The following is a 21,193-nucleotide window of genomic DNA, read 5'->3' as shown; positions in this document are numbered from 1 at the left end:
AAGTAATAACAGAGGCTCTGGAAATTCTTGTAGCTCTATCAGAAACAAGAGGTTTTATTGGGAAGCAGGGTAGTTTGTCATTCCGGACACTAGCCTCTGTGTCTGTCTATGACATGACCCTGGCTGGGTTACTTTCTGTATTCGCTTTGTTCACCTGTAAAACGCAGATTATGATATTGCATTTTGTAAAATAACGTCAGCGTATTCTTTTAAAGGAAAACAGCTGTGTCCAGGGAAAATAGTGTCAATATTGGTATTACGTAGTGTTTTCTGATTCCTAGCTCTTCGATTCTTTGCAGAGAACGTGTTTCAGAACTGTATGAAAAAGGCATTTGGCTGTTCATTAGATTGTTTTGTGTAACATGCTCTATACTGCAGAAATGACTGTTCTGTTTCTGTCATTTAGGCTGGCTTCTAGTCTCAAAAACTTTTCAGAAGAAAAATAGCGTTGTCATTAAAAACCCAATTAGAGAACAGTTGCAAAATCACTTGGTGCTGTCTCTTTTGCAGTGTGCAATGGAAATTGCATACTGAATTGTGCGTTCATCTGTTTGAGTAGACAGCCAAAGTTACAAAACATTTATTTTCTTACATAAAAACCTCTGTTTATCTGACTAAATCACAGTTTGCGCAGCATTTAAAAATAGATCCACTCACTTTCTAGTTCTTACTGTTAGAGACTTGGTCTGTGTTCAAGAACTGAAAGCAAATCAAAAAGCTGGTAACTTGTGCCATGCAATGATACTTCACTCAGCAAACAAGTTCTATCACCCTATGCACTGGAAAAATAGTACAAAATGATACTGTTTTTTCTGATATGTGACTACTCTGAGGGGAAATGTAAGGACTGGAAGCTTTGTTTGACACATCAGTAATTGTTTGGTAGTTTTAAAAAAAAAATACAGGAATATAATTTACTGTGGATGTTACATGACGGATGAGGAGATGAACAGAAAAGCAAATAAGTAAAGAACTGGAGAAGTGATTTGTTGTTCTTTAGGTCAAAATAAGAATTGGCAGATGGGGATAAAGAGTAAATGAATTAGAAAAAGGAAAAGCAATAATTAATAAGAAGTATTGCCTGTCTATTAAGAAATAATAATAAAAAAGTCAAAAAGAAAGTAAAATAACCAGGGGAAGTAAAGGGAATATGAATTTTATTAGTCATGTTTTTAGAGGAAGAAGGATGTATGTTTGAGAGAGAAAGTTACAGGATGACAAATGTGAATGAATGTTCAAAAGCAGGTGAAACTTCAAGTAGTTTGATCTTAACACTTTTTGAGTTATCCCAAAGAAATACAGCTAATTTTTCATGGAAAGATTCCTTAATAGTTGGAAACATCGTGAGGAAAGAAAAACTAAAAAGTGGTAACTAAGTGAAAGGAGTGTCTGTGTGTGCATGTACACACCCCTTTCATATACTTCTGTGTGTGTGTATATATATTCATGCATACAAACGTACATAAAAGAAATGTGCAGGTCCAGATGACGGGCCCTCAAGGGAGTTAGAAGATACAGTGGAGAAAATGGAAAATGTCAGAATCCCCGAAGGATAAGAAGAAACAAATTTTAAACACGCTGATGTTTGTTCCAGGCAAAAATATATTGGCATTGGGTAGTAAGAAAACACTTAGGGGAAGAATAAACCTTCAACAGCTGTCATTATTCTATTAGAACAATTTTTGTAGAGGAGCGTAAAGTGGTAAAATGGGAAACCTGTATTAGATTTCTTTCATAACATTTCTCGGTTTCTAGAGTTCAACCTCTCTTCCGTTTTTATGTGAGGAATTTATTACCATAGCTGGTTCTTTGCTTTTCCAGACTATAAATTTGTATTGCAAGTAGCAGCCTGATGGTTTTTGAAATGTGACCTTCCATATTGTGGTAATTCAGTGGGAAACGTGGTCAGGTGCCAGCAATCCATGGGTCTGGGTGCTGAATGCAGAACAATGGGGGCAGAAAACAGCTTTTGTCCTTCTGGCTTGCAACAAAGTAATTTACATGGCTTGAAAATTCTAATTAGTGTAATATACTAAAGTGTTTTTTCTAATTATGGTTTCCGTTGCACTAAAATATTGATTGCATATTATCCATATATAAAAACTGGGTAAGTACCAATTACTTAGGTGAAGTTGCACAGATTAAAAGCTACTTAATGAAAAAAGCAGTTCATAATAATGCCATCTGCAAGTTGAGGGCAGTGTTGATTTAAAGACAGCTGGTGTCTGCTTTCAAACTCGTATCACTTTTTGCACTGGTTTATGTAAAGATTCAAATCCAACTTCGGATTTAGTTTCATTCAAGAAAATTATGCTCCCTTAAGTGAGAGGGTAGATGGAGAAATTTTATTTAAAAGTAATACCGCTTTTCTTTCTTTTCTTTTTTTAACTGACAAATGCTTTACAAACTTCATGAAGAAATGTCACTGCAAAAATAGCCTCCAACGTGCATGTGGAGAATATGTGAAAGACGAGTTAGTTCTCTTGCTCAGAACCCTTAGGTTACCACTGTAGTTTTACATGATCCTAGTTAAGAATATTTAGGGGGGAAAAAAAAACCCAACAAAAAGAGGCAGAGGTTTTTAAGACTATTTGGAGAAGAAAAACATCCAGGTAAAAATTTACTGTTGTTGGTTGGTTGGGGATTATGTTTTAACTGCCTATTCTTACCACCAAATAACTGTAATTAGAGGAGTTGGCATATATGGAGAGAATTAATGGCTTAGCCTTTTCCAGCAGCAAGCCATTCCTATAAACTAAGATTGAATATAGATCAAATTTCAAGGAGAATTTAAACCATGATTGCTCCTTCAGGGCCTATGGGGATATGTAACTTGGGATGAAATGTGCCAGAATGAGGAAGTAAACACAAAAATAAAATAACTGCAGAATACTCTTTCCTCCTGTCACTGAAAAATACTGATATAATTTCAATTCCTCTTTTCATGCAGTTTGCACAGTATTCAGTCAAGTGTTTAATTTTTGTTGTCAGGTAATTAGGAGATACATTGGTGCAGGAGACAAAGAATATCTTTTTGAAAACTAGGTGTTAGTCCTTACAGGCTTTGAGCCTTCCTGTGGAAAGTTTCCCAGGAGGGAGGAACACGACTCTCTGCCTTGAGCCTTAGTAGAGAGCTATTAACTGCATGTAACAAGCTGAATCTGCACCGATGTCTTCTATCTTCAACCTATATTTGTTCTTCTAAATCTTCAACTAGTCACTGTTTAAAATGAGGCTTAATTCAGTCACCTTTTTTTATATCTATTTGTCTTAAAATGTTTCCTTTGTTAAAACTCTGAACGTGTATATTTAATGTGTACAGGAGGGGAGCAGCCAATACCTCTTTGGAATGAACATGATGGCACAACTGATGGAGAAAAACCAAAAATTCTTCTTTACTCATTGAGCCTACAGTTTAAGGTAATCTTACGATGACAAAACAGCGGTCCTAGATGCTATTAAGGGCTTTCGGGTTTTTACCTCAAAGCTTATTGAATCAGGAATACTCTGCATGAAAAAAAGGACCTTGAGTTTGGTTCCTGTAATCTTTTAAAATAGCTTAGTGGCATTGCATTGTGAAAAATGATTATGTCCTCTTTTTTGCTGCACAGTGAAAAGGGTTTTTTGTTTTGTTTGTTGGTTTTTTTTTTCCCTTCTCTTTTGTCTCTGAACCAGATCCTAATAACTTTGTACCTTCCTTATTCATTAGGGAATTCAAGTGACAGCTACAACTCCCTCAATGCGTGCTGTGAGATTTGAAACTGGATTGATAGAACTTGAACTCTCAAACAGACTGCAAACCAAAGCAATGCCTGGAAGTAGCAGCTACCTCAAACTGTTTGGGAAATGCCAGGTGGATTTAAATCTGGCACTAGGACAGATTGTTAAACATCAGGTTAGTGCTCAACATCTTTGCGTGTGGTCGTCTTAATAGTGTGTGATGAAAAAAAATACATAACCAAGCCAAGAGGCTGTCTTACGCTGCTGGTTTTTTTCTGATCTGGCTGTGGAGTGGGTGTAAAGTGTAGGGGGGCTGGGGAGGGTGTTGGTTTTTTGTTTGAGGGGTTTTTTTGGTTGGTTTTTTCAGCTTGTTTTCTTTTTTTTTATAAAAGTTTAAGCATTCTGCAGCACACAGTTGTGGAAATTTACTTCCTGAATATGCTCTCATACTTTGTTAAATAGTTGTTCAAAATAAATTTTCTCACTTGACTCAAGAAGGGACTGAAGCAGACTTTTCAGAAGAATTAGCAAGCCTTCATTATGAAGGCCAGTGTACATGCATAAAAGATGGAAGGAGTCAAGCATGGGCCTTGCCCCCCCCCCCGCCCCTCTGCTATTAATATCTTAGAACTTACAAGCCCTTTGCAACAGTAATGGCCTTGCTACCGAGTCAAATTCAAAATTTTTGTTGATATTGCTATTGTTTTTAGGGTACATGAATAAAATAATAAGATCAGACAAGATCCAAACTTGGCTAGACCTACATTTTGACCTAGTTTGTCTGTCTTAGTTTGACAGGTGTATCTCTTGTATTCTTAAATCCACTGTAACCTGGAATCACTAATTCTATGATACGAAAATATTTTGTGATGCCTAGAAACAAACCAATACAAATCTTAGAACCTGTAAATGTACTGTCACAATAGAGGATCTGGATATATAAATAGTTATTTTAGTTAACATTTTATGATAAATAAGGAAAATAACACTGCGATCACAATTTAATGTGAGAAAATTGAATATCCTCAAAGGAACTCTGGCTGGAAGAGAAAAAGGGGAAAGGAGACATCTTTACTTCTTGTTGTAATTTTACATTTTGTCAAATGCAGTAATTTGATTACTTTTTCCCCTGTCCTTGAACTCCTCCCTGCTGCAAACCCCTTCCCCTTCCCATTTTTTGAACATTTTAAGGTTTATGAAGAAGCTGGCTCAGACTTTCATCAAGTTGCCTATTTCAAGACAAGAATTGGATTAAGAAATGCTCTCCGAGAAGAAATCAGTGGCTCATCAGATAGAGAAGCTGTGCTCATTACTTTGAACAGACCAATTGTTTTTGCTCAGCCTGTGGCCTTTGATAGAGGTATGGAAGAGACAATTGCTACAAATTTGTCTTCATACTGAGGAAGCTATATATTTTTTTTTCAGAGAGGCTTGATTATTCAAGATTTAGTATATTTCATGTTAAAACGTTAGGTAGCTGAGAAATTTAGGAGATCTACTGCATGCCAACAGGTTAATAATTGCTAACGTCAAAAATTCCATTTGCTGAGGTGATTAGTTTCCAGATGGTTTGGAGAAGGTTGCTATTGCAAATCTTCACAAATGAATAATGCTGAGAACAGCATCGCTTTCTGTATTTTAATGTGTTAACTTCGATGCTAAATGATCAGCTTTGTCCATCTTGTCCTTCGCAGCATGAGCCTCCTCACTACATCCTGAACACGTGTGTGTGTCCATTGTTGTACATCCACTGTCTTAAAGTAATGGAGAAACCATACAAATGAAAAAAATGAACTTTATTTAGTGAATGTGCTTTTTTAATTTACTTTGTATGTGTTGATTTCAATTAAGCGTTTCTGGTTTCTTCATAAAGCTGTGCTATTTTGGCTGAACTACAAGGCTGCGTATGACAACTGGAATGAACAGAGAATGGCTTTACATAAAGATATTCATATGGCCACAAAAGAAGTAGTAGATATGCTGCCTGGAATCCAACAAACCTCTGCGCAGGCTTTTGGGACCCTCTTTCTTCAGCTGACTGTCAATGACTTAGGAATTTGCCTGCCCATCACAAACACGCCTCAGGTAAGCAAAATGCCTGAAGCAACGTGACTATTAGTCTGTTGAAATATCCGTTTGTATGTGGCACATGGCTTTTACGTCCATAAATGTAATTTTTCATCACACCAACGCAAAAGTCATAGGAAGCTGATAATTGCACTAGTGACATTGCTTGTAACAGAAGCAGTGTTCTCGTTTATAGAAGAACTAGGTTATGCATGTTTCAGTTGGTGTGCATGTTTTGGGGAAACATAATGGATTCTTGTTTACACCACGTATGAGCTCAGCACTTTGGAAAGTCCTTGGAAATGTTTCAGGTGGAACATATTTTCTTGAAAGCTTCCATCACAAATTCAAATTAATCCTTTATTTTTCATATGATTGTAGATAGAAAAAGAAAAACTCGGAACATCACGTTAAAGCCAACAGTTTTCAGACTCGTTTGTTTGTTTCATTAAAACAAGGAATGAGAGTACGAATAACTATTTGAGATATCTATAGATATGTTTTTCAAACAGTAACTTTTATTTAGGAACTCGGGCTGGGTTAAAGATATTTAAAATGCAGTCATTGACAAAAAGTATATGATTGTAGTACAGGGTCAGTCTAATACGTTACACAGGATGATGTATTCTTTAATGTGCAGTTAACTAGTTTCTGTATTAAAGTAATGCCTACACAGTGCATTGTGCAGTGTGTTAATGCAACTTCTTCTGTAAGGGAATGTGCGCTGCATTATGTCTCTGGAATACCTTTGAGTCTTAAGTTTAATGATGAACGGCTCAGTAATGCATTCCCAGGGTAGTGCTTTGTGGCCATGCAGCTCCTCCTTCTCTGGCTGTGCAGTTTGCTGAGTTTCGTGATAACCAATGCAGCATGATCCAACACATTCCCCAATTTGACGTTTAGCTCTGCGTATTGGTGCTTTCTTCAGATAGATAGGAAAGTACCTAAATCAGTGGACCTAGCTTTCTTGAAAATCTGTGTTTATTCTCAGTTAAGAAACAATTCTGTGCAGACCTGTATTCCCTCTGATCTTCCTTTCTTAGAAATGACTGCAGTTATGCCCGTCTCTTCATATATAAGGTGAAGGTGTGATCTGCACCTCTTAAGTATAAAACTTAAATAGTATAAAATACTACATTGCCAGTTGACAGCAGTTTAAAAAAATACACGAAGCAGTGGAGCATTATTAGGATAGATAATGTTAGATGGCTTTGAGAGAAAACCTTGGATTCAGAGACTGTTCCTATGTTGAACTGGGGCTATTATTAATGGGGAGTAATTCCAGAACAGGAATGACTCATTTTAACGGTGTAGAAGGAAATAGTCACAATACATAGAAATGTAAAGGGAGTAATGAGGCCAATAGCCTAGAAGTCATAACGACATAACATTTTGATTGTGAATCTACTATCTGGCAGCTATGGACAAAGCAGGTGGCATTTTATGCTCCTAGGTGTTACAAATGATAGTAAATTATAAAAAATGCATTCTGGCTTATGAAGTCTTAAGCTGTATACAGAATAGCATGTTTACAGTACTTATGCTGGATCAAAAGAAGTCTAGCTTTATAGAAGGGAATATGTGGGCTTTTTTGCAGGTAAACAAAATTACAGACCTTTATATGCAAAGGGCTGGAAAATAACTAGACAACCTGTTTATTTAGGACTCTGCATAATTGTAGATATCAAAATAAACACAAAAAAATCATGTAGAAATTAAAGCTACTTTTTGTTCAATCGACTCATGTGCAGCCCTTCTTGGAGAAAAGAATCGATCCTGGGCTTGTGTTCTGTGGTCATGGGGCCATATGGTTCATAGCCCTTGATCGTCTAGTCCCTGATCAAACATGGATTTTCTTTCTTTTTCCAGATGAGCTTGACTCCTGGTGCCCTAATATATTTACAATGTAGGTGTTGCATTTACTAGAAAACAACAATGCAAGACATTGTACGGACAGATGTGATGCTTTTGAAACTTTCTGCAGAGAAGGAAAGATACAAGGAGATAAGAGAAGGGGATCAGTTTTCTAATAGGGAAAGACAAACAGCATTTAACGCATGTATAGTATCACTTTGACAGTGCAATGACCAGTAAATTCTCTCTGTGATTTTTATTTTCCAGTCTAACCACACTGCAGATCTTGACACTGGCTCTGCTTTAGTCCTGACTATTGAAAGCACGTTAATCACTGCCTGCTCCTCAGAGTCTTTAGTTAGCAAAGGTCATTTTAAAAACTTCTGTATCCGCTTTGCTGATGGCTTTGAGACAAGTTGGGATGACTGGAAACCAGAAATAAGAGGAGATCTAGTCATGAATGCATGTAAGTGGGTGTGATTTCATACTGGACAATAGTATTACAGATATACAATAGTATTTCAGATATAAATCCACTTTTACCCTTTCCCGTGACTTTAAAACTGCTGAACTTTCCCCAAAAAGATAAAGAAAAGACCTTGGCCTTTTGAAAGTAAAATAACACGGATCTAAAAAGTTGTATTCCTTTGTTGTTTTCCTTTATTAATAACTTTGTTTCTATATGTCTCATTGTAAGCATTTAAGTTCTGTCTGACAGATGTTGGAAGAGTTGGATGCGTTGCTTTTATATAATTTCATAAGATCGCAGTAAGTTTTTAATAGTTTAATATAGATGATTTTCATTTATATATATACCTTTCATTATGGTGAAGATTCTAGAATTTATATGGAATTTTAAGTTGATATAAACTTGGATGTTACCAAGTAGATTCATTTTACTAAATAAGAAAAGTCATTCAATAGGAATTAAAACTAAACCTCCTATGCAACACCACTCATGCTTTAATTGCGGAGGGCAAGAGGCTGACGTTGAATTTGGAAGGGCTGGTCTAAAGCAACTTTGACTGTCCGCCTAATCGGTGTGTGTGCTTCATCTGCTTCATATAGGTGTTGTGCCAGATGGTACATACGAAGTATGTTCTAGGACAACAGGACAGGCTGCAGCAGGTGATACACTTTTTTAATAAATCAAGTCCTATATAAATGAAGTATCCATAAAATACAAAATTTAAATCCTTTAACTGTGTTGTAATTTAATTGGTGGTTTGTTTTTTTTGTTTTGCTTAATATCTTGTTTTCCTGGTGAAACTCCTCAATGTTTTTATCTGCTCCATCTTTTCAAACTATTCCAGGTCTTGAGTCACGTCAGCAACCCTGGTTTTAGATTTTTACCTGCAGGAAAACACACGGTGTATATGTGTTTGTTCCGTGGTTGGAGGATAGGATAGTCCTTTATAACAGCAATGTTGTCCTACTGCTTCCTAGAGACTGCTAAATCTTTCAGTCCTTCTAATGCTGAGACTTTGCATCCTGAGCTCCCATTCCTCCCTCACCTCTTCCAGAGACAGCTTCTATTCCTCCCGAACTCCCTCTCTTTCCAGTCTCTCCTACTGAGTTGTTTGGACATTCTCCAGAGGCCTCAAAAATACCTGGCACTCTCTGTCTTGGTCATCGTACCTGCTGTTTGCTGCTTCTCATGTTTATGCCCAAATGTTGCATCTATGGTGTCTCCTGTCCGTGTAGTTTTGCTCATTGTCCCCCGCTTGCTTTTTTGTGCTGAGGAAACATAAAAATGAAACACATGCTGCAACTATTAAAAGTTTACCTCACATGGAATTGTGAATGGTGAAAACCAGCATGAATCCATTTAGAAGGAAAACCAGTATCTTGTGTAGTTCTGCTTAAAGCAAGTTCTATATTTTGACGCTGAAAGGTGGCACTCATTAGAAAAATCCTGGGAAGACAGGGTATTCAGCAGGCATATTACACATATATTAGAACATCTTCCAGCATCCTTATTCAAGACTTGAAACTGTAAATAGGTTAGCATTTTTACATACAGATAGACATCCTTTAGGTTTCTTGCTGTTAAAAATTCTGTTCTGGAATAGTATACTTGGCCGCAGTTGTAAGAGCTGAAGTTTGAGATGCTTTTTCCTGGTCATCAGCTGGGCTGAAGGGAATGTATTTTCATTAGGTTTGTCTGTGTACATCACTTGTTAAAGAAATATTAACTTCATAGCTGTGAAGTACTTCCAGCAAGCATTTCAGTTGTGGAATATGTTTTCCTTGGCGTGGGCAGAGAAGACGGTTCTTTGTAACAGATAAACACTGTCTTGGCTAACTAATACATAGCTCAGTATTTTTTAAAAGAGGAAAAATGGGTTAAACTTTTTTTTTAAATACAGAAAGTAGTAGTGCTGGAACCTGGACGCTGAATGTGTTATGGAAGATGTGTGGTATTGATGTCCACATGGATCCAAACATTGGGAAAAGATTGAATGCTTTAGGCAACACCCTCACAACCTTGACAGGAGAAGAAGATATTGATGATATTGCTGACCTCAACTCTGTAAACATAGCTGACCTTTCCGATGAGGATGAAGTTGACACTATGTCTCCCACTATACATGCAGTAAGTGAATCAACCAAAATAAGTGCTATTAATTGGAAAAGACGTGACAAGGTCTTCAGTCAAATGGAAAGATCTTAGTCTTGAGTTGAGTCATGCTACTCCGTTTAGCTATTATAACTCTTGTTGCAAATCAGAAAAGTTTGTGTGTTAGTTTTCTAACTCCATATTTCAAAGGCAAGAAATCACAGATCATATTTCTACTGGTGTTATGTAGAAATATCGATCTGGATTTGAAAATATGGAGACACAATACCTAACTTCAGGTACCTGAATTGGAAAAGCTGCGGCTGTAGATAGGTTTTCTTAACAGGAGAGCAAGTTACTAACATGAGCAAATTAGAAAAAATTCTGTTTCGGTACTTCTACCCAATATGCTGCTGACCTTGCTTTTTGGTTTCACATAAAAACGTTTTAACGGATGTTCTTTAATGGCTGTCTTAAATAGCCAACAGTGAAAACGTTATCCCAGAACACTAATGTGCCTGTTTGTTGTTTAGAAATCAGGTGGAGGTTCATTATGTGGAGATGCACGCAAGCTAACATTTGGGCAGCGGATTGTAAATCACCTGCTGGGCTTGAGCCCCCCAAACCATCGATACTCTGTTCCTGTAGAATATCTATTGGGGTCAGCGAAGTGTGATTCTCTTCAGTCTAGCAGATCACATATGAAAGCAGGCAGATCCTGCTCATGGGGACATGTATGTAGTAGTTACAGTGTGTCTTAACTGAATGATGGGGTTTGGATCACTGGAAAAAATCCAATCAGCTGCCGTTTGAGATGAAACTGATTCTTTTGCATGCACTAGTCCAAATTTTAAGGTGTGAAATTCACTTTGCCTATTGTTAAATCGCACTAATGTCCAATTTTTGATGAGGGCATTAATTAAATGTTTATTTTACATAGGAGATTGTTGATCACCGACGGCAGGGAGCTTCTAGTATCCAAACTGGAGAACAGCGAGGAAGAAAATTCGTGAAACGTTTAGTCGATATTAGAGAACTCAACGAGCAAGCTAAAGTTATTGATGACTTAAAGTAAGTTGGGTTTTGCTGTAACTCGCACAAAGTTTGGGAATAACAAACTGCAGCTGACTTTTTTTCTTTTCTGTTCTTATCACATATCTTGTGGCATTGTGTTGGTCAAGTGGAAATCGTTGTCTTTATTTAAAATTAAAAAATTGTCCTTTTGGATTCCATAAGAAAAAACTATATATGCAAGCACTCTCTCAAATTTCTTGAGTTCTTCCCAAAATGTCAAATTAGTCTATATTCTTTCTGGTTCTGCATTACAATGGCTGATTATAACCAATTTCCTATTGATTCAAAATTGTAGTTCCATCTTGATTTATTATCATGGTGATTACTTTAACAAAATATATTAATTTGTAACTGTAATAAGCTTAGTCTCGTTCACTGGAAGAAGAAGAAAAACATTTCAGTCGACTGTTTTTTGCATCTTGTAGGTGGCACTTGAGAAAACCCTGAAGAAAGAATTATTTCAAATTTCATAAATTTCATCTGAACAACTTCTGTGAATTTTATTAATAATTTTTTGCAGTCATGGTTTGTTGGGCTTGCCTCCCCCCCCCCTTCTCTAAGACTGACTTACTATAAATGGATCTGTCTGGGATGGGAATACAGAGCTTGGTAATTATGTGTTAAATAATGAAGAGGAGACACGTTCTACTGCTTGTACTTGAAATAAAATTGCTGTCACCATTCAGAGGGCAATTGTATCCGAACTTTGGATTTTAGGTTAAATGTTTCTTCTAATACGAGTTCAAGAATCAAAATTACATTTTGTGCCTGCCTTTTCTCAGTTTATGAATGCTTCCCTAAACTGTGATTCTTTCAAAATAGCCGTTGCTTTACAGAGTTTTTTAAATTATTTAGTGGTGTGTTTTTTCTGCAGAAGGCAATCCGCTACAGAAGGCTGTCATTGGTGTGACAGGGCTTTAAACTGTTACAGCAGAAGGATTTTTCTTCATCCTGCTGGGGATTCTCAGATTTGTCCATTATGTTTGTTTTCAATTAAACAGCCGTCATGTGATTGAAAGTGTATAGGAGGTCATTAATCTAGTTGTTACAACTAGGGCTTTTTAAAATAAGAAAGTTGCTGCGTAGCCATTCTTATGCTCCACCTTAATTAGCATCATGGTAGCCCTGTTGTTTGGGGGTCTCCTTGCATGCTAGTTTGTTCTACATCCTCTGTCTGCTGTGCTAAGGCACTTGGAGACAGAAACCTTAAAATCAAAGAGTCCTCGTAAGGACAAAATATTATACCTGACAAAAAGTTGTATCGTGGAACAAGAAAAAAATCTTCTGCAGCTATATTGGGCACAGGTCATAAGTAACTACTGAAAAAAATGAAAAAATGGGATAATTCCCAGAGGAAGCAGAGCATTGTTGGAACACAGATTTTGAAATGGTGAAAATAATGTCACCTGTGTAAGATAACTCAATCATGATTTATCCCCAGAAAATTAGGTGCAAGCGAAGGAACTATAAATCAAGAAATTCAGCGCTATCAGCAACTGGAGTCGGTGGCTGTGAATGATATCCGCCGAGATGTTCGTAAAAAGCTACGTAGATCCAGTATGAGGGTGAGCAGTATTAAGTTACTTTAAAAAATGATAGCACTTGCGTTGCATATTTCTTTTCTGCATGTTGATTAAAGCGAAGAAAATGTTAGTAACGGAAAAGGAAGCGTTAAGAATATCAAATAGTTCAGCAAACCTTTTATCTTTAGGAGAGAGCGGGGAAAGGTTTTTCTCCCTTGTAATAATGGTGATAAGAAAATTGAAATGTCACAGATACTATAATGTCAATGGGATTATTTGCACACTCACAAGAAATAGGCAGAAAATGTGTATTTGAAGATGTCATTTACTCCTTCTCTTAGCAGATTTTAAAACGATTCCTTATTGGACTGATGAATGCAGATGCAGAGGCAAGCATGTTAACTGCCTGGGCAAATGACACATACCTATTGTATTCCACTTATATATAAATATTTGCACGGTTGTGTGATGTAAAAATAAAAACAAGCTACTAAAGATAGACACTAGAAGAAACTGTCAACAAAAAACCAAGCAGTGTTGCTGGAAATCCACAGATATAGGTGGCTGTTGTCCCAGACCTGATAACAAACCTGGCGAAACGTTATTTTCAGTGTGTCCTAGCGCATGAGCTCCAAGTATGATGCTGCATTAATACAAAAAGATCTTTCAAGTAGTAATGTGTTTGCAGCTCTTTCTCAGGTGTTCTCATTTTAGCTTGTGTTCTTCTGTCACCATAGTGGTAGCTAGAAGGATGTCTAAGTGGTCAGATTATTAGCTTTGGGCATACTTTTCTCCTGGCAACAGGACATTACCAATTCCAGCAAGTGTGAAAAGTGAACATGTATCCAGAGGCAGGATGAAGATGCTGGCAAATGCTGATAATAAGATGCATTTTAACTATTATGGAAGAAAAAAATCTTTTTACTTTACTGTCACACCTGTGTAAAATAGTATTTTAGCCTGCCAGAGTTTTTCCTCTGTGTTCTCAGTGTTGCATTTAAATATTATTTTTGTTTTAGGCTGCCTCCTTGAAAGACAAATGGGGTCTCGGCTACAAACCCAGCTATAGCCGATCTAAGAGTATTTCAGCGTCAGGAAGACCATCTCTGAAGAGAATGGACAGAACAAGGTAAGCTTCTGGGAATTTGAGATCTGTGGTAGCAACAACAGTATAGGTAACAGAGGAAACATTGGACTTTGGCCCCGAATCTTTTTACTATGGACAGCAGCTATATCTGGCGGAACTGGATAGGAGGAGGTCATTTTGGAAGACGTGTTCTAAAAAGCAACTTTTCACCTTTTTTTGAAACTTCTTTCTTGACAGACTTAGTAGTATGTCAAATGAGAAGTTCGCACTTCTACAACAACTTAAGGTTTTTTACAGAGTCAAGACATACTGAAGAAACATATATAAGGAAAAATGGCGTAGTGTAATCGTTTCGATTTCTACACTTGATTTGCAGTCATCTGCCTTTAAAAAGGGCTGTTGTAATGAGAAGAAGAAAGGGAGAGTTTTTTTTGTGAATGATAATTTTCTTCTAATCTCTTCATCTGTATAACATGTATTGGTTTTGTTTCATCATTTAATGGCTGCTGAGCAAACTAGTTGTATAATGATGCCTCCTAGTAAAGTATTTGCTTTGGTTTTAGAATACATGTGTTTGAGTCTATTGCTCCTGTAGATCCAGCTGAAGCATTCAAAGTTTGGATTTAGAAGTGTGCTGCATTATTATGTATTAAATAGAAAACATTTGAAAATTAAAAAGGTGGAGAGGAGTGTTAGAATTCTTTAGACTTTTTTCTATGAGAATAGAAATTCTTAATAGAGATTTGCTTCAAATTTGAATACTTCTGTAGAAGTGAATGGAAATTTATAAATAATCCAGATGTGAAAATATCAGACAGCAGATATTCCAGCATAAAACCAGCTTTATAAGTACTCTAAAGTGAGTTTTTCAAGGTGCCCTTGAGAAGGAGTCTGTCTTCTGAATTAATTAGCACTCTTGATAATTAAAGCAGAGCAAGTTTTGAAGAAATGAAGGTTCTGGTTCAAGATCTGCCAGATGAAAACCACTTTCATTTTACCTTTTCACAAGGTTATCTGAAGAGAACCAGAAATTGTATGGAAAAGATACTGGGGCTTTTCTGTTGCTCTGTAAGAAACAAAGTTCTGAAAAACTTAATGAGTACTTTTGGTTGTCAGTGAGAAGTAGTATGCGTATACTATAAGGCCAAGTAATTCATTTCAGTTGCATCAGAGAAAACATAATCTGCCAATTTGCTTTATGTCCCATGTGGTAGATCACGAATATATTTTTTTTTTTTTCCCCTGTAATTTCTGTATGTTGGCTCAGGATTGAAAAACTTGCATAAAGAAATAAGCAGAGTTTGGCTAGCGATAGACTACCGGCCAAGTAATGTGTAGCTTCCTTCTCTTTCCTTCTCCCCTCCTTTTTCCTTTCCATGTACCCTAAGTGCTTCAATTATGATTTTATACTTTCTTCCATAACACAACCATAAGTACTGACTCTGTTTTTTTTTTAATTGCCTTATATTTGTGTAGTTAAATGTTCATATGAATGTAAAATGCTGTAGTAAAACTCAACAAGCTGTTGTGTTTTGGTTTTGCTTATAGCTCTCGACTAGGAGACAGTGAAGACCTCCCAGATATCCGTGTAGATGCTGCATCTCCTGGGCCAAGAGTAACTTTCAACATACAGGATTCTGTAAGAATTACTTTATATGCCATATAATTATATTTCCTGTGCCATTTGGTCACAAGTTCATGAGATAGCTATACTTAGGCAGACCTGAATTGCTTGTAGTTTTTGTGTGTGTGTTTCTGTTAGTATGTGCCTCAAATTATGTATGTGTTTTTGGAAGATAGATGTGTTTTGAAGGAAGACAGATGTGTTTTGGTTTCTTAACAGAGAAATTAATGGAATCATTAGAGAAAATACTTGAAAACATTTGGTGTGTTTTTTTTTTTTTTAGGCTGACAGTAGAAATACAGTTGTTTTGGAATTTTTATCAGAAGTGTGCAAAAAATAATCTAGTATTTTTGTGTTTGAAAATATTTAGAGTTTTGGAAATGGGTATTAGTCAGTTTGCTGTAGCCCTACAGGTATATCCTTCTGTGTGTTTGAAATGGATTGTTGAGTCTTTGGTTTTGTTTGTTGCTATGTTTTCTAATTTTTAAAATGTTCATATTATGTTGTTTTTGCATGGCTGAGATTATTGTAGTTGTTTTAATTTATGTATTTTTTTTCACTTCTGATTAAGTTGAATAAAACAGCTTTGGGGATTGCACAACAATCCAGCTGTCCAGGGGAAGGGTATTTTCAGGTATTTCTGAGAAGAAACAAGTATTCTTTGCCAGAGAACTAATTTATCTCACAGGGAGCTGCTTTTCAATGTTTCATTTCTTTTGCACTCAGCTAAACAGAATGTATATCAAATTTGAAAATTCTTAAATATGTAAAGCAAGCAGAAGAACACAATTGATTGTTGATGAACTTTCCAGAGTGTTTCTACACCCTTATGTAGACCTACAACTTGCTAGTTTTTGTAAAATGAATAATTGGAACTTTGTTTGTATATTTGTGAAGACTGATCAAGGCTGATGTAAAGTGATATAAGTGTAGCCTTGAAATGTGCTTTAGGAGAGGATTTTAGTGCGTGTGCCTTCATCTGTTACATTGTGTTCCAAGATTGCAGGCATCAACACCAGTACAAAATAATTGCTAGGTGGGAGGACATCTTCTCACACTTTTATTTCTGTTGGAATTCCTATATTTAATGCAGAGTAAGACATTTTCAAATAATAGTGAGTAGGGAATGTGCCAAAACTTAATACCCAGAGAACAACTGGTAGAGTTTTTTAACTGCTTTAAAAAACATGTTTAGGGAAAATAGTAAAGATGAGGGTGTTTTTCCCTTAAAAAAACCCAATCAAAACCAAAAAACAAAACAAACCAACAAAAGCAGAACAAAACCAACCAACCAAAAACCCAAACTCAAGGGATAGTAATGTACTTTTTCTCCCTTCCAACTCACCTCACGCTCCCAGGAAGTAAATTCCTATTTGTGAGAGAGAGGTGGATGAAACACATAGAAATGTGCTTTGCACATTTAAATATGTTCACATTTAAAAGCTGTCCTACCTTTTTTGTGGTTGTTATATATAAGCCCAGTTAGCTTAGGTTTTGTTGGCGTAGCAAAATGCTATCAAACACTTAGAGGTATCAAATGTTGAATATTAAAAAAGAAAAAATATCTTACTGGCATTATGATGCCAGTTCTTCAGCAAAGCTCTAATTTGAATTTGCAGACGATGACTGTGCAGCTCTATAGTAACACTGCGTAGGTAGTGCTGGTGTTAAACTAACACTTCTAGATATTTTTTGCAGGCGTTTTAAGAAGTTAATGTTCGAAAATTGCTTGTGCAGTGTTTGTGGCGTGCTTTATGTGAGAAACAGGAAGCCCCTTTTGGAAATTTGGCCTGAAGTTCGTTTCGTGTTAAAGCACGTGTGCCCAAGAGCGCAGCCCAGAACTGCAAACCGGTGCCGTACATTCTGTGTTAGCATTCTGCATGCACGCCTCACTAACGCTCCTGGGTGCCTCACCCCTCTACAAGGTTCATGATGATTTTTGCTGTCTTTTGTTCTTTTCTTTCAAAGTATTTTTTGAATTTAAATGAAATGTTTCCATTCCTTCTGATCGTGTGAATTGGTCAGAGCATGTTACGTATTTAGCTAACAGATTGAGCTCAGTCGCTAGGCAATGGCAAATGTCTCCCCACTAAGCTTTCATTTCTTTTTCATAATCGGTCTTGCAATTTCTACACCTGCTGTCTCTGTATTATGAGGAACTTGGGAGTGAGAGTTTCTCACAGCAATCTCGCTTTTTTATTTCCGAGCTATCTAATGCATTCTCGATGGAAACAATACTTGTGGAAATTTAATATCTTTTTGTCTTTTTATAATCAGTTTCCAGAGGAGACAGAAATGGACCTTTTGTCTGTAACTATTGATGGGCCCTCCCATTACTTATCTACTAGTGAAGGCTCATGCTCGGTGTTTGGTTCACCCAAAACTCCAGTAGTCTTCTCACCCGGCATTCCCTTCCAGCCTGAAGAAGGACGCCGGGATGACAGCTTATCATCAAGCAGTGACGACTCTGAGAAGGACGATGACCATGAAAGAGAGAGGACGTATTTTTATAGGAAACCAACGTAAGTAATGGTCCTAAGGAAGAACACAGAAATTAAGAAAATACACTTGAAATATTGACTTTAAAGCTACAAAATCTGTTACGGATGAAGGACTGAATTTTGCCTGAAGTGTGTACGTGGAAGGCAGGGGAGGTTGTGTTCGGCAGAGGTGACTGTGACGGAAGGAGGAAGTCTGACCTGAAAAGGAGGCAACTGTTAGCGATTTCAGGGCTTGGAACACAATAAAAGAACTTGGAAAGTGAGTTTTTTGAGGCACGGGGCAGGTTTTAGTGGGACCGAATGACAGATTTGTCAAATACAGCATAACTTTCAGCTTTATCCAGTGATTATACCGCCACAAAGTGCATGTCAATATTTACAAATATGAAAATTATTGTATATATCTTTTCGTTCCTTATCTTGATTGAGAATTTAGGAAAGGCTTAGTTCTTTGTAGTACCCTATACGAAGAAAGGATACTTAGTAATGTGTTAATGGACGATGGATCACTGTACTGCAGTGTATCAGATAAGGCCTCTTCCAGAAAAGTTCTTAAAAGATTATATACTGAGTGTGGACGTAGTCTAAGAATGCCTCCTACCTTCTGTTCAGGTAAATGCCATGCTAATATCTAATCCACAATTGTGCCTGTGCAGGAGTACCTCTCGCAAAAAAGCAACGGGCTTCGCTGCTGTCCACCAACTGTTCACTGAGCGCTGGCCTACAACACCTACCAACAGAAGTATGACTGGCACAACCACGGAGAGAAATATTGACTTTGAACTTGATATCAGGGTTGAAATCGATTGTGGAAAATGTGTACTGCACCCTACGATGCTTCAGCAAGAACATGATGACATTAGTTTACGAAGGTAAGAAGCGTGTTCCTTAGTTGCCTTATGAAGAACGTGGTATGAGTACTTTATTCTGCTTTAGCTGTTTAAGTCCATCTGAGATTTCCATCGCTTAAGTTATGACCATGTGTGCAATAATTAATGACTCTTAAGCACTGACCTGTTTGAAAAGCATAGAAGATGTACACATTAGGTTGTTACCATCACTTTATTCGTAGTAATTATCACTACTCCATAGCATCACCATAAGCTGTAATTGTTATGGCAGAGTACGGCATGGGGAGTTGCGTTTGTTTAGCAAGAATCAGCATATGCCTCTCTTCTGTTTTTATTTTTTAAATCATGTTTTATCTTTCATAAACAAATTGTTAGGCTTTCAAAGCACTTGGATTATTATTTTTTTTTTTCAGCCTCCAAAGAAGTAACTTTACAACTTAGTGAATCCACATACTGGTTTGACTAATAGTGGGGCTACTGTTGTGTTTTCTCGTGATCTCTGAGGGCTCTTATTATTTTCTGAGTGTAAAAGTATGCTGATATTATGTATCTTTCTTAATAAAATGCATTATTTTTATTATCTGAGGCAACAGAAGTGTTTTGCTTCTGATCTTAATGAGGTTTGATCTCATCCTCAGTTTTTAAATTCTCCTTTTTTCATGTGTATGTGATTGGGGATCTAAAGGCAGCTTTACATTACTTTTTAAAATTTGATGTGTTGTTAATAATACAGTGAATTTTAAGAAACTTATTTGTCAACAAAGATAATTCTTAAGTATCGTATAAGGAAACGAGATTTCCTTGTTTTAACGCTAATTCTAAGAAATAGGAACAAATAGATACTTTCTTCTAAGAAATGATACGGAAGGAAAAAGAATCTCTTAAGAATTTATATGAAGACAGGCTTTACAGCAGAGAAGGAAAATTGATAAGTGTTTTCTGCATATCAAAGAGTTTTCATAGATCACATTGGGTAATGTACATGAACTTGACTGTAAGAGTTACAGAGCATTGGAAGGTGTTTCTCTAATGACATAGCAGTAATTTTGTAGATCTTACTGCCTGAAATAATCACATAATGAAAATGGCAAAACCAGAGTGGGCAGACAGAAAGGGAGTAGAGGTCACAGAAAGTATGAGTAAAGCAGGGATTGAAATGCTTCCTTATATAGTTGATACTACAAATTTGTTTTAGACATGTCTAGGTTTTTTAATACTAGAAATATACTCTTATTAATATGAGTGTTAAGCTTGCTTTAATAACATGCAGTGTATTTATTTTAGGAGCTATGATCGGAGTTCCAGAAGTTTGGATCAAGAGTCTCCTTCAAAAAAGAAGAAATTTCAAACTAATTATGCATCTACTACTCACTTACTTGCTGGCAAGAAAGTGCCATCATCTCTACAGACAAAATCTAGTGATGTGGAAACAACAGTGTTTTATATTCCTGGGGTGGATGTAAAGGTAAAAGGAGTGTATAACTCAGCAGGGAAGCACTTGCTCTTTCCCTCTGCTCAAATATGCTTTCAAAGCAAATACATAGTTACAGTATGTACGAGTTCATATATACACAGCACCTCGGCAAAATCTTTTTTCAGTCTTGTAGATACTGCTAAAATGGGAATAATCATTTCTGTAATACTACATTGGAAACTGATAGATGCCTTTACCCTCGTTTTCTTTGGGGGGAAAAACCCCAAAATCTTGTATGTAACATCAAAAATAGAACTATGTCAAATGACGCTCCATAACAGTGTATGTGATAGTACATAATGAAAAGAAATCGGTTCCATTAACATTTTGGTGTCTAAAATCAGACATTTGTTTTGGATATTTTCTTCTCTGACAGGTAATTTATATCGTATACCCTTTTTAAATAAAGGAAGATCCGTTCACTGTCGGTAATTCATGGGAAGGGCAGCTTAGTAGTTGGCCCACTAACACATAAAGCTCTCTTACTGTGTCTTCTGTGTTGCTTCTTATAGCAGTCAGAGTCTTGGTATAAAAACTGCTTTTTAAGACAGTATTCTCTCAAACGCCGTCAAACTGTACGCTCCCTTGTTTTTTTTAATCATTGTTTCTATATCTTACTAGTAAGAAAGAGTCTCAACAGAAATGTTCTTGTATTTGTGATTTGAAATCCTATGGAGTAAGAACAGGAAAAATAGGTCACTGCTGCATGGAAACTTCATGCAATTCAGTTGAGGCAGTGCCATATCACTGTCGCTCTTCACTGGAAACAGCCTGGCTTTTCTAGTCTTTTGATGTGGAAGGGCTATGTGTGTCCATTTTCCAGTATTCCAGGCTATCGTCAGGGATAACAGTTACGCC

At 36.7% G+C, this 21,193-nt stretch overlaps 1 protein-coding gene across 1 annotated transcript in view; it reads left to right on the top strand.

Annotated features, from left to right (window-relative positions):
* The window catches only part of KIAA1109 (KIAA1109 ortholog), a 125,034-nt gene that overhangs the window by 81,721 nt on the left and 22,120 nt on the right, over positions 1–21,193 (top strand). Inside the window, exons 53-66 of the mRNA XM_009289501.1 lie at positions 3,323–3,420; positions 3,710–3,895; positions 4,912–5,080; positions 5,594–5,805; positions 7,909–8,107; positions 8,710–8,769; positions 10,011–10,237; positions 11,142–11,272; positions 12,717–12,840; positions 13,818–13,927; positions 15,434–15,524; positions 17,787–18,031; positions 18,667–18,882; positions 20,146–20,326. Coding sequence (XP_009287776.1) covers positions 3,323–3,420; positions 3,710–3,895; positions 4,912–5,080; positions 5,594–5,805; positions 7,909–8,107; positions 8,710–8,769; positions 10,011–10,237; positions 11,142–11,272; positions 12,717–12,840; positions 13,818–13,927; positions 15,434–15,524; positions 17,787–18,031; positions 18,667–18,882; positions 20,146–20,326 — 2,249 coding nt within the window. The remainder of the gene's footprint in view (positions 1–3,322; positions 3,421–3,709; positions 3,896–4,911; positions 5,081–5,593; positions 5,806–7,908; positions 8,108–8,709; positions 8,770–10,010; positions 10,238–11,141; positions 11,273–12,716; positions 12,841–13,817; positions 13,928–15,433; positions 15,525–17,786; positions 18,032–18,666; positions 18,883–20,145; positions 20,327–21,193) is intronic.

The sequence above is a fragment of the Aptenodytes forsteri genome, unplaced genomic scaffold, assembly GCF_000699145.1.
Source record: "Aptenodytes forsteri isolate BGI_AS27 unplaced genomic scaffold, ASM69914v1 Scaffold109, whole genome shotgun sequence".
NCBI lineage: Eukaryota > Metazoa > Chordata > Aves > Sphenisciformes > Spheniscidae > Aptenodytes > Aptenodytes forsteri.
This window is presented reverse-complemented; position numbering and strand designations above follow the sequence as displayed.